The sequence below is a fragment of the Myotis davidii genome, unplaced genomic scaffold (assembly GCF_000327345.1).
Source record: "Myotis davidii unplaced genomic scaffold, ASM32734v1 scaffold1073, whole genome shotgun sequence".
Lineage (NCBI taxonomy): Eukaryota > Metazoa > Chordata > Mammalia > Chiroptera > Vespertilionidae > Myotis > Myotis davidii.
The window spans coordinates 182394-195608 of NW_006285113.1; the positions used below are offsets into that span (position 1 = coordinate 182394).

General features: G+C 61.6%; 1 protein-coding gene across 2 annotated transcripts in view; it reads right to left on the reverse strand.

The window, feature by feature from the left end:
- The window catches only part of GRM4 (glutamate receptor, metabotropic 4), a 109872-nt gene that overhangs the window by 2550 nt on the left and 94107 nt on the right, over nucleotides 1-13215 (reverse strand). For both annotated transcript variants that reach the window (XM_015558676.1, XM_015558675.1), the window contains exons 7-8: nucleotides 10082-11017; nucleotides 4236-4482 (exon numbers count right to left, since the gene is read on the reverse strand). In XM_015558676.1, coding sequence (XP_015414162.1) covers nucleotides 4236-4482; nucleotides 10082-11017 — 1183 coding nt within the window. The remainder of the gene's footprint in view (nucleotides 1-4235; nucleotides 4483-10081; nucleotides 11018-13215) is intronic.

The window sequence follows — 13215 nt, forward strand, 5'->3', positions numbered from 1 at the left end:
CGTCATTTGATTAAAATCGGTTGTTTCCCCCGGACCTCCTCTCTTTTGCCTTCCATGGGCGGAACAGACAGGGAAAGCCACCAGCCTCAGCCATGAGGACAAGGACAGTCCTCCCAGAGCTGATGGAGCAACAAAATGGAAGGAACCTGGGTCCCCGTTCCTGCCGCCACCAGGTACTATTACATCATGTCAGACAGAAATAAACATTGTCTGACTGAGCCACTCTGTTCGGGGCCCTTTTGTCACAGCAGTGTAACTGGAAGCCGCTGATACAGGCAGGGTCGCCGAGTCCCATTCTCAGGGGTCCACTGAGTGTGGGAAGAACCGGTGTTGGGGCGGGGTGAGCAGAGGGGCACACCGGGGACCAGTGTGGGGGCCAGAGGATCGGCTGAAGGAGGAACTTTCTCCTGGCCAGAGCTGAGTGGAGTGGACGCCCTTCGATGGCGGTTGGGCTCCCTGTCAGCAGAAATGTGAGAGCAGAAGATGAACGATCGCTAGGCTGAGCCCCAGGGCGTTTCAAGTTTTAGGTGCCACCCAGACAGGTGCTAAGGGAAGGAAACGGTGCCCATGGCATCCAGGAAGAGGATAAGGACACGGCACAGCACCTTCTAGGTTACAAAGAATCCCCACCTTCCCCTGTGAAACGGCCGCCCCGCTCCAGGGAGGGCCACGGGATGAGTCCGTTTCAATGGAGCCCAATCCAGGGTGGGTGCCCCTGGGGAAGGGAGCTGAGGGACTAGAGGCTGGAGCCCCGACATGGCCGCGCTGCTGAGAGGGAGGTGGTGGGGGGACTAGCAGGTCAGCACTCCTGAGACAGCCTCCAACTCCTCTGGGACCCCAGCTGCTCCTTTCCTGACCTGCTAGGCCTCAGTTTCCCCGCCTGTAATACAGAGCGGAGGCCGTGTTTGCCTAGGCTCCTTTTCCTGAGGGGAACCCCCATCCCCCCATCTCCACCCCACCCTGTCCCTCACCAGCAGAAAAAGAGCCGCAGCCAGCTCTGAATTAGCCCTGCAGGCCAGCTGGTGAGAACAGGCTCCCCAGGGCTCCGTCACCCTCGGGGTGAACTGAGAAAATTGTTTCCGAAACTGCACGCTGCCAGCAGCTCTGGCTCCCAGGGGAGGAGAACCCAGCGGCTGCAGGGAAACGGGAGCCTGAGGCAGATGACGGCCGAGGGGGGTGCGGGAGGGGCGGTGAAAGTGGCCGGGAGCTGAGGGACAGGCGGCCCCTGTTGTCCAAGACCAGAGCTGTCTCCAGCAGAAAAGCCAGCCCATGGCTTCCAGAACCTGGAAGTGCATTCAGCCCTCAGTTACAAGCCAGGGACCCAGGTCCTTCAGCAGAGCCTCAGTTTCACCATCAGGAAAATGGGAGCAATGATCTGCCCAGAAGGGTCCCCCAGGAGCTAACTGTGAGGAACAAAAGGAAGAGTCTGGCCAGGACTCAGGAGACTTGGGGTTCAATCCTGCCCTGACCAGTAGGGGACCTCGGCACCTGCCATGTGGCCCTTCCCACACACCGAGCCTCTGGGAGCCTCGATTCCCTCGCCTGTGAAATGGGATGATACCCTTAGTGGCTCAGCCGCAGTGTGGATGGAAATACTCTGAAACCTTGCAATATGATGGGCTAAGGGGGCAGGGCTGAAATCACTACAGCGATGAGGGGGGAGGGGGGAGGAGAGGGACCCCCAGGCCATCCTCGGGGTCGGGGAAGGGACGAGGGTGTGGGCAGAGGCCCCGAGCCCATCTAGCCCTTGCTGGTGACAGACCGCTGGTGGCTGCTGGTCTACAAGCTCTGCCGCCTCTGATAACAGTTAGCTGGGCAGTGGCGGCCAGAGCTGACAGCCCCATTGCCACCCCCATGTCTCCGCACCCAATCTGCCTGCAATCAGCCCTGAATTATTTATTCTACTGTTTGTTTAAAGATACGTGGCCTGCCAGCGACAGCGTGAAAAATGTCCCTGCTCCACGGGAGTGACACCTCCCCACTCCTCCTGCTCACACGCCTGTCGGGCTGTGCCCGGAATTAATCACCCGGCTCCTGCCCGGCCGCATGGCCCCGTTGTCACCGAGCTGAGAGACAGGGGTCAAGGGGGGGCCTCTGGCCTCACTGCGAGGTGGGGTGAGTGGGCAGCTCTCATCCTTCCCTTGCAGGGAGCTGGAAGCAAGGTCTTCCCTTGCCCACCCTCCTTGTTGGGGGGATCGAGGGGAGTGACGGTCCCCGCCCCCTGGTGACCTGCTGAGTGGAGGCAGAGGTGTGATCAGAGCTCTCCGTGAAGCCTGCCTGCCCTCTGTGCCCCCTAGGATGTCACACACCGTGAGTGCCACCCTCCAGGCGGCTGAGCCCCACTCTCCCAGGAGCCCTGGAGCAGAGCCGGGAGGGAGGGGCCGGGGAATGAGGGGCAGGGAGCAGGCAGGGGTCCTCCTTGGACAGGAGGGCCAGGTGAGGGCTGCATTGGGTAGACACAGAAGGCCAGAGAGGGGGAGTTCTGAGGACACTCTGCCCTCCCCCCGCCCCACTCCACGTGGGGGCCCAAGAGCAATGAAAGCACCTCCCGCGCTGCAGGTGCAGGGACACTGGCCTCTGGGAGGAGCAGGACTGGCGAGAACCAGTCATTTGGTGGAGGTGGGTGGCGATCAAGCAGGGGTGCTTCAGAGCGGGGTACACTACTCCGCAGAGAATGGGGCCCCAGAGACAGGGAGGCCATATGAAGTGAGGGTCATGGGGCCGGCCAGCCACCACCTAGCTGTGTGACTTCAGGAAAGTTATTCACCCTCTCTGAGCCTCAGCTGGGATCAAACCTCCAGCCCTAACCAGGCCTCACAGGACTGCTGTGAAGTTCACAAGTGAAAAATCCTGCATGGATGTGGGGAGGGATGCGGGCCGGTGCTGAGAATGGAGGGACAACGCTCCACCCGGAGCCCAGGCAGGGCCTGTGAGAAGCGCTGCCCCAGCCCAGACACACGGGAGGGGAATCCGTTTCACCTGAGCTGTCCGCGTCCCTCCTGCTGCCCTCGACGCTGCCCCTCTGGCTCCCCGAGTGCCAACGGAGGGACAGAGTGCTCACTCCTGGTCCCACCAGGACCTGATGTCCCCCAAGACTTCAAGGGAGTAGGAGGCAGGAGGAGCGGCCACTTCACAGGGCGTCCAGGGAGGGGCCAAGGTCTGCGGTGGTGGGGTGACCACAGTGACCCCTCGACCCTCCTACCCTAAGCAAGGCCCATGGAGGCCCCGCCCCACAGTTAAGGCTGTCCCAGGAGACAGCGGGCAGCGGGGATAGTGGGAGGTCAGGGCCGGCTGCCACCTGCTGGCTTGTGACCTGGGTTGTCCCTCTCTCCTCCTCTGTATTACACAGATGACAAAATATCTGTCTTTCAAGATGGCTGTGGGGATGAACACTGGTACCTGATAGGTGTGGCACACAGGGTTCAGGAGATGGTCACCGCTGTTACTGGTCCCCCGGGGCCTAACCTGTCCCTCTGATACCCTGCCCTCTGGCCTTCTCCCCACCTTGTCTCCTCACACAGGGCTGGCAGCAGGGACCAGGGCAGCTGGCAAAGAGGGTGCCCTGCTCCCTCCCACACACATGCCTTACCAGCCTGAAGGACCTGTCCCACCAGCCCGGCCCTTGGGCCTGTTCCCAGGTGCTACGTTCTCTGCTGCCTTCCCTCCCCTGAACCCTCAAAGGACCCTCTGCAGCTGAGGTGCCCTGGACCACCCCCAGGGCACCTGCTCCCTGAGAACTTTGGCTCTGGAGGCCCCTGCCCCACCCACACCCCACTTACCCATCCATCAGGGCCCGTGTCCCGAGCCCCCATCTCTAGGGCCCTGCTAGGAGGTGGTGGGGCTGGTGCCAGGGCAATGGCCCCCTGGTTCCCAAAGGGCCAGGGATCAGGGGCCGTCTACACCACCTGACCCCCAAGAGATGAAGGTCACAGTGCAGAGAAATGGGGGCCTCACATCACAGTGCGTGAATCAGGCCCCCAATGGCCTCCCTGAGCCGTGGGGACGTGGGGGGGAGGGGGGCAGAGATCCCTGGAATGGCAAGGACAGGGTGGGCATGGGCTGGGGCCTGGGGGTCCTCTCGGCTCCCAGGACTGGCAGGCAGGGCGGAGGGTACTAACCTGCGGCCTGGGGTTCTCCCGGGCCCCCAACATGACCTGGCTTGGGGGGGGGCCTCCCCAGGAAGGGGGCGGGACCTGGGCAGGTCCAGAGGGAGTAGGGAGGGGCCAGGCACTCACCGGGGGCCTCGAGGTTCTCGCAGAGTTCAGACTTGGCCTCCCCGTTGGGCCGGAAGCTGCCCTTCTGCGTGAACTTGTTGGACATGGTGGCGGCGGTGACCACGGCTTTGAGGCTGCGCTTGCGCTTGGGCACGTTCTGCTCCGGGTGGAAGAGGATGATGTAGACCTTGGGCATGTAGAGCATCCCCAGGGACACCGAGGCGCTCAGGCTCACCGACACCGTCAGCGTGGTCGTCTGGATGTACAGCTGGGGCGGGCGGGGAGGCGTCAGCGCGGCTCGCCCCGACCTCGAGGCCTGACCCCCGCCCTCTCCAGTGGCAGACGCAGCGGGGACAGACTGGATCGGAGGGAGCATGGAGGAGGGCCGGACTTCAGACCAGAAGCCCTGGATTCAAGTCCTGACCACGTCCGTCCTCCTGCCCCGTGTCCTCACGTGAAATGCAGGCCTGGTGATTACAGTCCTGCACTCACCTGGCAGGGCTGTGAGGACAGACGGGGCCTCGGTAACAGCATGCAGGACAATGCCCAGCCGGAGCTGGGGGAAGTGTCCCCACTGATGTGCGCTGTTTGGAGGGGCCAGCCTGAGGAGGGGCCGCCCGCCGTCGGGACCACAGCTGACCCTCCTCAGGAGGGTGTCCCAGCCCCTCAGCCAGGCCCCCCATTCAGCAGCTGCCCGCACGGGAACCCTGTGCAGAGCAGCCACTGGCACGGGAGCCGCAGCGCCCAGCGCAACGCGCAGGGCAGCACAGTCGAAGCTCATTTCACGCTCGCTCACCAGCACTAACAGTGACAGATGTTTGGCGAAATGAAAGCCCATTAATTTGGGTGCCAGGTAGTCCATTCTTCACTAGTGGGGCCTTCCAGGCAGGCCTGAGACTCCCACCGCCCCCAGCTGCGATCCCCTCCCCTCCTGCTCCCTCCGGGTCCCCCAGGCCCAGCTGCCCCTCTGGCTGCCCTCGGTCAGGGGACGCCCCGGCTGTGGCCCCCAGATCTGGCCTGGGAGTCCTGCTCCCTAAATCTGCTGTTTCTGGGCCTGGGCTCCTCCCTCACCTGGGGCCTGGCTGACATGCCATCTCTTCTAGGAACCTTTCCCTGGCCCCAGCTCTACCCAATCCCCTGACACCCTTCATTCCTTGTACCTAACCCAGCAGTGGGCATCACGGGTCTGGGTTTGCTTCCTGCGGTCCCCAGAGCCCTGACCTCATCCAGGAGCCCTGGGGGCACGTCTTTCTGTTCTCATGTCCTCACCATCTCCTGCCTGGCTCCATAAACACCTCGAGCCCTGAATCTAAAGGCCTTCCTTCCAGCCCTTCCCCCAGAGGAGAGAGCTGAGTGACCCTGGGAAGCCTCGTCCCTCTCTGGCCCTCAGTTTTCTCATCAGTGCAATGGGGTGAAAGCGCCTGCCTCACCCGAACCACAAGGCTCCTCCCCAAGCGCAGCTGTGAAGCCGCATGAAACCTGCAGCACGTGGACGGAGGCTGCCCCATGGCCCACCGGTCCCCGGGAGCACACACCCTGCAGACAGCCCGCCCTTCCTGTCCTCACATGCAACCCACACTCTCAGCCACGCACAGAGCTGTCTCCCAGCGTGGGGGCAGGGAGGTCGTGACAGGCCAGTGGGAGGGGCCTCGTGGCCGGGGAGGAAGGGGGACAGGCTCCAGAGACTCACCAGAGCTCCCTGGAGGAACAGTGGAGGTTCGGGAGTCAAGAACAGGCCTGTCTTCCCCACTGGACTGGGGGTGCCCTGGGGACGGGGTGCCCTGGGGACGGGGTGTGTCTCTCTCATTACATGGGGGTTCCCTGAGGGAGGAGCTGTCTCTCCTTTCACACTGGGGGGTCTTGGGAACAGGAATGGGTTCTAGGTCAGACACCCATCTTGGGCCCTTTGCCCCCACCTTGTTATGGGGGTACAGTGGGCCCATATGGAGTTGGTGGCCAGGGTAGAGGCCCCCTCTCTGGGCAGAGTGAGCCCTGCAGTGGACAGACCTGTGGTGGGGCCAGGGGTCTAGGCCCCAGATCCCATCCTGCCCTGCCCCAGTGTGGCTGCTGAGCCCCCTGACACGAGCGGAGTCGGGAGCATGGCAGGTGGCCTGGGCAGCCACACCAGCACCGGTGCTTGGCTTAATGCCTGCAGCCCCCATCTTGAATCCTAATAAGTTTTGAACAAGGGCCCCTCGTTCTCATTTTGCTCTGGGCCCTGGAAACTGGAGCCAGCCCTGAGCTCAGTGCAGCTTCCCAGCCCCGGAGCCTTTCTGCAAACAAAATACAAGGAGGAGTGTGAAGCAAGCAAAGGACGCCCATCTGCTGCCTGGCCTTCCCAGCCTGGGCCCTGGGGGCTCCTCTCGCCATCCCAGGCTGGGGTGGCTGCTGTGTGCACAGCACAAGTGGGGCCGGGCACCCCCAGGCCCCTCCTTGCCCCAGGGTCTGGGATTCCCACCCCGCACAGCTCTGGCACTGCTCTGAGCCCTGTGTGAGGGCGCACGCTGTCACCTGGAGAGTCGCACGTTGACCCCAGCAGAGAAGCAGTGGTCTCTACAGCCTCTAGAACCAGCGGGCACTCCCACGGAGACGGGCCTGGCACAGAGGCAGGTCTTAAAGCCAGGCAGAGTGAGAGGCCCGTCTCTCCCTTCCACACATGTCCCAGCCCGAGGGTCTGAGCGGCCCCATTCCCCCTCCCCCTTGGCCAGGCCCTCGCTCCGCTCGCTCATCCTCTCAGGAAGCAGGAATCCCACACGAAGCCTCCTGAGTCAGTGCCCTCCCGCGAGGGGAGGAGGCTTTCAGGGCTGGGGCTGGTGGGGGAGGGCGGAGTCACCTTGGGGTGGGCAAAGGGCACAGAGAGGAGTTACTTGGCTGTGGGCGGTGGATTTCCTGTTTTGTATGAGGGCTGGTGGGTACAGCATGTGAGGGGCCTGGTGGGGGGCACTGAGGAGTTCTGCCTGCTCTGCACTTCTGCCCAGGCTGACCCTGTGGCCACTGGGACCCTCAGCACCTGTTCACCGGACGAACTTCTCCACATCCTGGCCGCCTCCGGCCGTGTCCTGGCCAGGCCTGGCTGAGCAGTAACCCCACAGGCACAGAAGCTCTGCTCGGCTCGGTAATGCGGCCGGCTGCGGGGTAAGCCCTGGAAATCCGGGCTAATGCTGGGGAATCCAGCCGCCGGCTCACCAGAGCGGCACAGCGCGGCTCCACGCCACCAGCACCCACTCCCACACCTGCACCCTGGGCGAGCAGGTGCTGCAGAGCACCTGCAAGTTGGTTTGCACAGCTGCATGCCCCCAAACACACACACCTGTGCGCTCCTGTGTCTCTGCATTCACACACACCTGAGCTCACAACCACACACTCCCTGACTCAGACACACCTGGGTCACACACACGCACCCTTCAGGTACCTGGTGCACAGTCGGTGTGCACATACACAAAGATGCATTCACACATCTGCACACACACCTGACCACACACGTCACCTGCACACTCCACTTACCCTCACACATTTGCACACAATCTGCCCACCCACGTACACACACCAGCAGCAATGAACCCCTGGCGCACACACTGCCTCTCCCACTCCCTATGCATGCACATGGCAGCCAGGCCTGCAGTTCCCAGGGGCGTTTTGTAGCTGCCACCTGACAGCGCATAGGCGGCCCCAGGGTGTCTGCGCTCTCAGAAGCCTGGTGGTCTGAACCCACAGGACTGGGGAGCTCATCTCCTCACCCCTCCTCATGCAGAAGCCCAGGGGAGGGCCGCAGCCCAGGCCCCACGCCATCAGGGGCCGAGCTGGGGGCTGTGGGCACACACTGTGGGAAGCCAGCCTGCTGGGTGACCTGGGGCAAGGCCCCCTCCCCTCTGGGCCTCCGAACAGACCCTCTCAGAGGCTCCTTTTCATAATCAGTGCTGAGGGGAGCCTCCGAAAAAGGGAGAGGCGGGGGCGCTGGGGGGAGGAGGTCACCGGAGAGATGGTGGTATTATCAAGGTAATTCCTCAGGCTGCCAGCTTCCTGGAGTGTGGGGCGCCACCCCACCACCCCAACCCCGCTGGCTTTGTGGGGCTTCCTAGTGCTGCAGGGCGTGGGCCACCGCCTGCACCTGCCCTCAGCACGAAGGGCCTCCCGCAGGCCTGGTGGGAGCTGGAGACCTGGCTCTCAGCACGAGTGAGGCCTGGTGGCTGCGCCGGCTCTGGAGCACCTGGCACCAGGCCTGGTCTCAGACCTCGGGGCCCTCACTACCAGCCCCAAGGTCTGCTACTTGGAACCCCAGCCCGTGGGCCACCCCTGGAAGACAGGCCACAGGCTTCCCTGGGCCTGGCCCCGGCATCGGAGTGGAGCTGTTGGAGAAGAGGATGCCCTAGGCAGAGAAGGTTCCCAGAGCTGCAGGGGCCATGGCAGGCTGGGGACTCCTGAGTTAGAGTAGGGTCATGTCCAGCTGTGCCACCCCTGGCTGTGTGACCTTGGACAAGTCACTCTGCCTCTCTGTGCCTCCATGTCCTCGTGTATGAATGGGGTGGGGATATCTACCCTCACCTGCGGTTGTGGGGTGAGCCAATCAGTAGGTAAGGCACCTGGCAGATGACAAGCACCCGCCTGCCAGGCCTTTGGCAGCAGCCGCACTGAAGCCACGCCCTCCCCGGGCTGACACCAGGCTCACAGCCCTAATGCCATCCACGGGCTGACGACCCCCCAGTCACTCCGGCCTGGCCCTTGTCCCTGAGCTCCAGGCTCATCTATCCAGCCGTTGGACATCAAACGGGCACCCCAACCAACACGTCCAAAGGACCCCAATGTCTGTCCACATGCCGCGTAGCCCCGGTCGGGATTCTTCCATAACCTCCTCCTGGGAGCCCTAATCCCGGCTCCCCTCCTCCGGGCCCCACCCAGCAGCCAGCGGGATCCTTTTAACCCTACGCAGCAACACCTCCCTCCCACTCACACCCCACAGCAGCTCCCCTCTCACTCACAGCAAAAGCCAACAGCCTTCCCACTGGGTCCCATGCCATCCGCCCTATGCCCCCCACCCTCCTCAGTCCCAGACCCGCACAGCGGGTCACTGCGTCTGCGCCATCACGCCGTGTGGTTGTTATAACGCCTGTAGGGTGAGGAGAAGGATCACACCCTAATGCACGGATAAAGAAACTGAGGCAGGGGCCAGCCGACTTGCCTAGGACCCCACAGTTAGACACAGAGCTCCGACCAGGAGCTGGGGTCTGGGGTCCCCAAGATCTTCCATGTCTCTGGCCTCTGACTCACTGGCACCCAATTCTTCAGGATAACCACCCAGTGCTGTGCTGGGTCGTGGGCAGAGTCCATGGGGCCTTGGGTGGGTCCAGGGGGTGGGTCCAGGATGGCCTACAGAGCCAGCAGGAGGCTCAGGAGGGAAAGGCCCCCGGCTGACACTGCCAGGCCAGCTCCTGGGCAGGGCGGCTTGGGGCTGGGAGAGGGGAAAGGTGCCTGACCCACCTCCCACCTCAGGGACCCAGGGGATCCTATGAGGGCAGGGACAGTGTGGGTGGAGGAGGAAGGAGAGAGGGATGGACAGAAAGGACGGTGGGCTGAGTGGAGAGGGAGGTGATGGACCGTCTAGAAAAGAATGAAGAATGAAAGACGGTGCAGCCCTCCAGGCTGAGAGAGGAGAGAGAGGAAGAGGAGAGAAACGAGGAAAGGCGGGGAGAGAAAGAGAGGAGGCGGGAGAGGAGAAAAGAGAAAAGGAGGGAGGAGGGAGAGCCCAGGACCTGGAGGAAAAACTCACAATGAGGAGAGAAGACAGGGCAAAGCGTGAAAAAAGCACTTCCAGGCGGGTGGAGGCTGCCCCTACTCGGCCCCCACCCCACCCCCGCTCCATCCCCACTCACCTTGTCCGCCGACTGCGAGGTGCCAAAGAAGATGGGGATGAAGGCCAGCCAGACGATGCAGGTGGTGTACATGGTGAAGCCGATGGGCTTGGCCTCGTTGAAGGTCTCGGGCACGCCGCGCGTCTTGATGGCGTACACCGTGCAGGTGACCATGAGCAGCATGCTGTAGCCCAGCAGGCAGATGAGCGACAGGTCCGAGATGTCGCACTTGAGCACCCCCCGGGCGAAGCGGGGGTCCAGCGTCCGCTGGTCCTGGAAGTCCACCACCGAGTGGGAGGGGTCCACCACGAACCACACGCAGATGCCCAGCAGCTGCAGGGAGATGAGGCTGAAGGTGATGGCCAGCTGCGAGGCGGGGCTGATGAACCGCGGGGCGCTGACCGACCGCTTGCCTTGCTCGAAGATGCGGTAGATGCGGTTGGTCTTGGTGAGCAGGGCGGCGTAGCTGATGCTCATGCCAAGCCCCAGGAAGATGCGGCGCAGCGAGCAGGTGCCCAGGTCGGGCTCCGCGATCATGAGGAAGGTGGTGGCGTAGCACAGGAAGATGCCCGCCAGCAGCACGTAGCTCAGCTCGCGGCCCGAGGCCTTGACGATGGGTGTGTCGTTGTAGCGCATGAAGGTGACCACCACGAAGAGCGTGGCCGCGATGCCCACGATGGCCAGGAAGAGGGGCAGCACGGCCCAGGGCGAGGCCCACTCCAGCTTGATGATGGGGATGGGCCGGCAGCCCGTGCGGTTCTCGGTGGGCCGCATGTCGTAGGGGCACGTCTTGCAGGTGTAGCGATCCACCTGGTACTGGTACCCAGTGCAGGGCTCGCAGTGCCAGCAGCAGGGCATGCCCTTCACTGTCTTCTTCCGCTCCCCCGGCTGGCAGGGCAGGCTGCAGATGGAGCGGGGCAGCTGCTGCCCACTCCCCGGCCACAGCATCCGCTCCATCTGGCAACGACAGCGCGGAGGATGGGCCTCAGGATGTGCCCCAGTGCCCCGGACCACCCCACGGCTGGCACCCTGCAGCCCCACACCTGAATCACCCACTTAGTTGGCTACAAATCCAGTTGCCTGGGCCCCGTTGAAACCAACAGCTGGATTTAAACAAGCTCTCCCTGATTCAGACACACTGGCTTATGACAAATCCTGATGAGTCCAAAACTCCAGGGTTGTAGGGGGACAGCAGAGAGCAGCCTAGAGCAAGTATGTCAAACTCGCAGCCCATGGGCCACATGTGGCCCCCAACAAATATTTTTGCAGCCCAGCCAATATAACAGTATGTAAGAAACATTTTAATAAAAATCCCATAACTTAATTTTTACAATATCCTGTTATGCATAACTAGAGGCCCAGTGCATGAAATTCGTGCACAGATAGGGTCCCTAGGTCTGGTCAGCAGCCCGGATCAGGGTTTTCCAGCTGCCAGCTGGGGCCTTCCTTTGTTCTGTGCCGCCCCCTGGTGGTTAGCGCACATCATAGCAAGCAGTTGAACTCCCCTTCAGTCCAAGATGAACTCCCAAGGGGACAATTTGCATATTAGCCTTTTATTATATAGGATTATTAATAAGTACAACATTCACTGATTACTGATTACTATAATCATGTTGCATTCATTTACGCTTCCTCACTCCCCGAGACACCCTCGGGGGCGGCTCACCATTAACCCCATTTCTCAGATGAGAAAGCAAAGGCCCAGAGAGGCCTCCGAGCGTGGCTCGGGCTCACAGTGAAGGAGACCCTCTTCTGAATCCTGCTGACGGCCAGCCCAGACCCCCCTGGGGCGCCCCGAGGCGGCCCTCTCCCCTTCACCAGCCCAGGTGGGAGATGTTGGCGAGTCCTGACCTGAGGACTGAGTCTGGACAGAGCCCCCATGGACTGACCAAGGCCTTGTCCCCGCCTGCCTCTCCCAGGCCAACAGGTGACTCCAGAAAGCCCCTCGCCCTGGGCAGGCAAGGCCAGTTACCCGTCTGGCCCCATGTCCAGTCTCACCCATCTCCGCCCCGAGCCACATCTGATGACCTATAATCAGGGTGACCACCCAATTCTCCATCCCCACTCGGGCACTTGTGAGAATAAATTGGGATGCTCTCATGCTTACACACACACACACACACACACACATCTTACACACCATTTCTCTCCACTAACACTAGCAGTGAATATTTTAGCAGCTGATGGCCACGTCATTAGTCTTGGACTGACTTGTTTGGTGTCCATGACAGGAAATATTTCACTTTCAGAGAACTAGGAAAATAGGTTTATTTGCGTTGCGCTTATTAATTTGTGCAGTTATTCAGTGTCTGGTAAGTAAATGTTCAAGAAAAAGAATATTAATTTTTATTAAAATGTTCTATTATTTTATGTTAACGATGAATTATTTATTTCAGACCTTTGTATTCAGCATGTCCCTATCGAAATAAACCTACGTTTCTAAGAAAATCAAAGCTTTTCGTTTTTTTCGGCCACATAAGCTTACACCCCGTTTATTTGGCCTGTGTTAGCCTGTGAGTTTGACATGCTTGGCCTAGAGGCACAGGGCAGAGCAGAGCACGCTCACGAGGCCTCGCTGCTCAGCCACGGCCCCCAGACCAGCAGCAGCAGCTTCCCCCAGGAGCCTGCTGGGAAAGCAAAACCTTTGGTCCACCCCAGACCCACGGACTCAGAGTCTGAGTTTCCAGGAGACCCCAGGAGATCGGTGCACACAGGCGGGGAAGAGCGCAGCTGATGGCTCGGCCCACGGGCCTCCTCCGGCGCCACATGGAGCTGGGACCAGCGGAGAGCAACGAACAAAGGTTTCCTCACAGGACAGCCACTGTGTGCCCAGGGTCAGTGTTCACATCTTGCTCTAAACTAGTGCTAGTCACCATCCCACGTCTCCAAAGGCAGTCACAGTGAGCGAGCCACGGGAGTGTGGGCCCCGCTCTGAGTGTGACAGCATTCTGGAAAGTGAGAGGCCCTGGGAGCTCGAGGCGCTGGGCAAAGGGAGCTGACCACTTGGGAGCCGGACTCACAGCGTCTGCTCTACAGGAAGTGACCCTAAGGAAGAGCCGATGCTTAGAGGGCAGCGGGCCTGCCCGCACCGGGCCACGCGGGTGCTGGGTGCTTACTCCTGGAGAACCAGCTGGCCCCGGAGGAGGGGCGGGTTT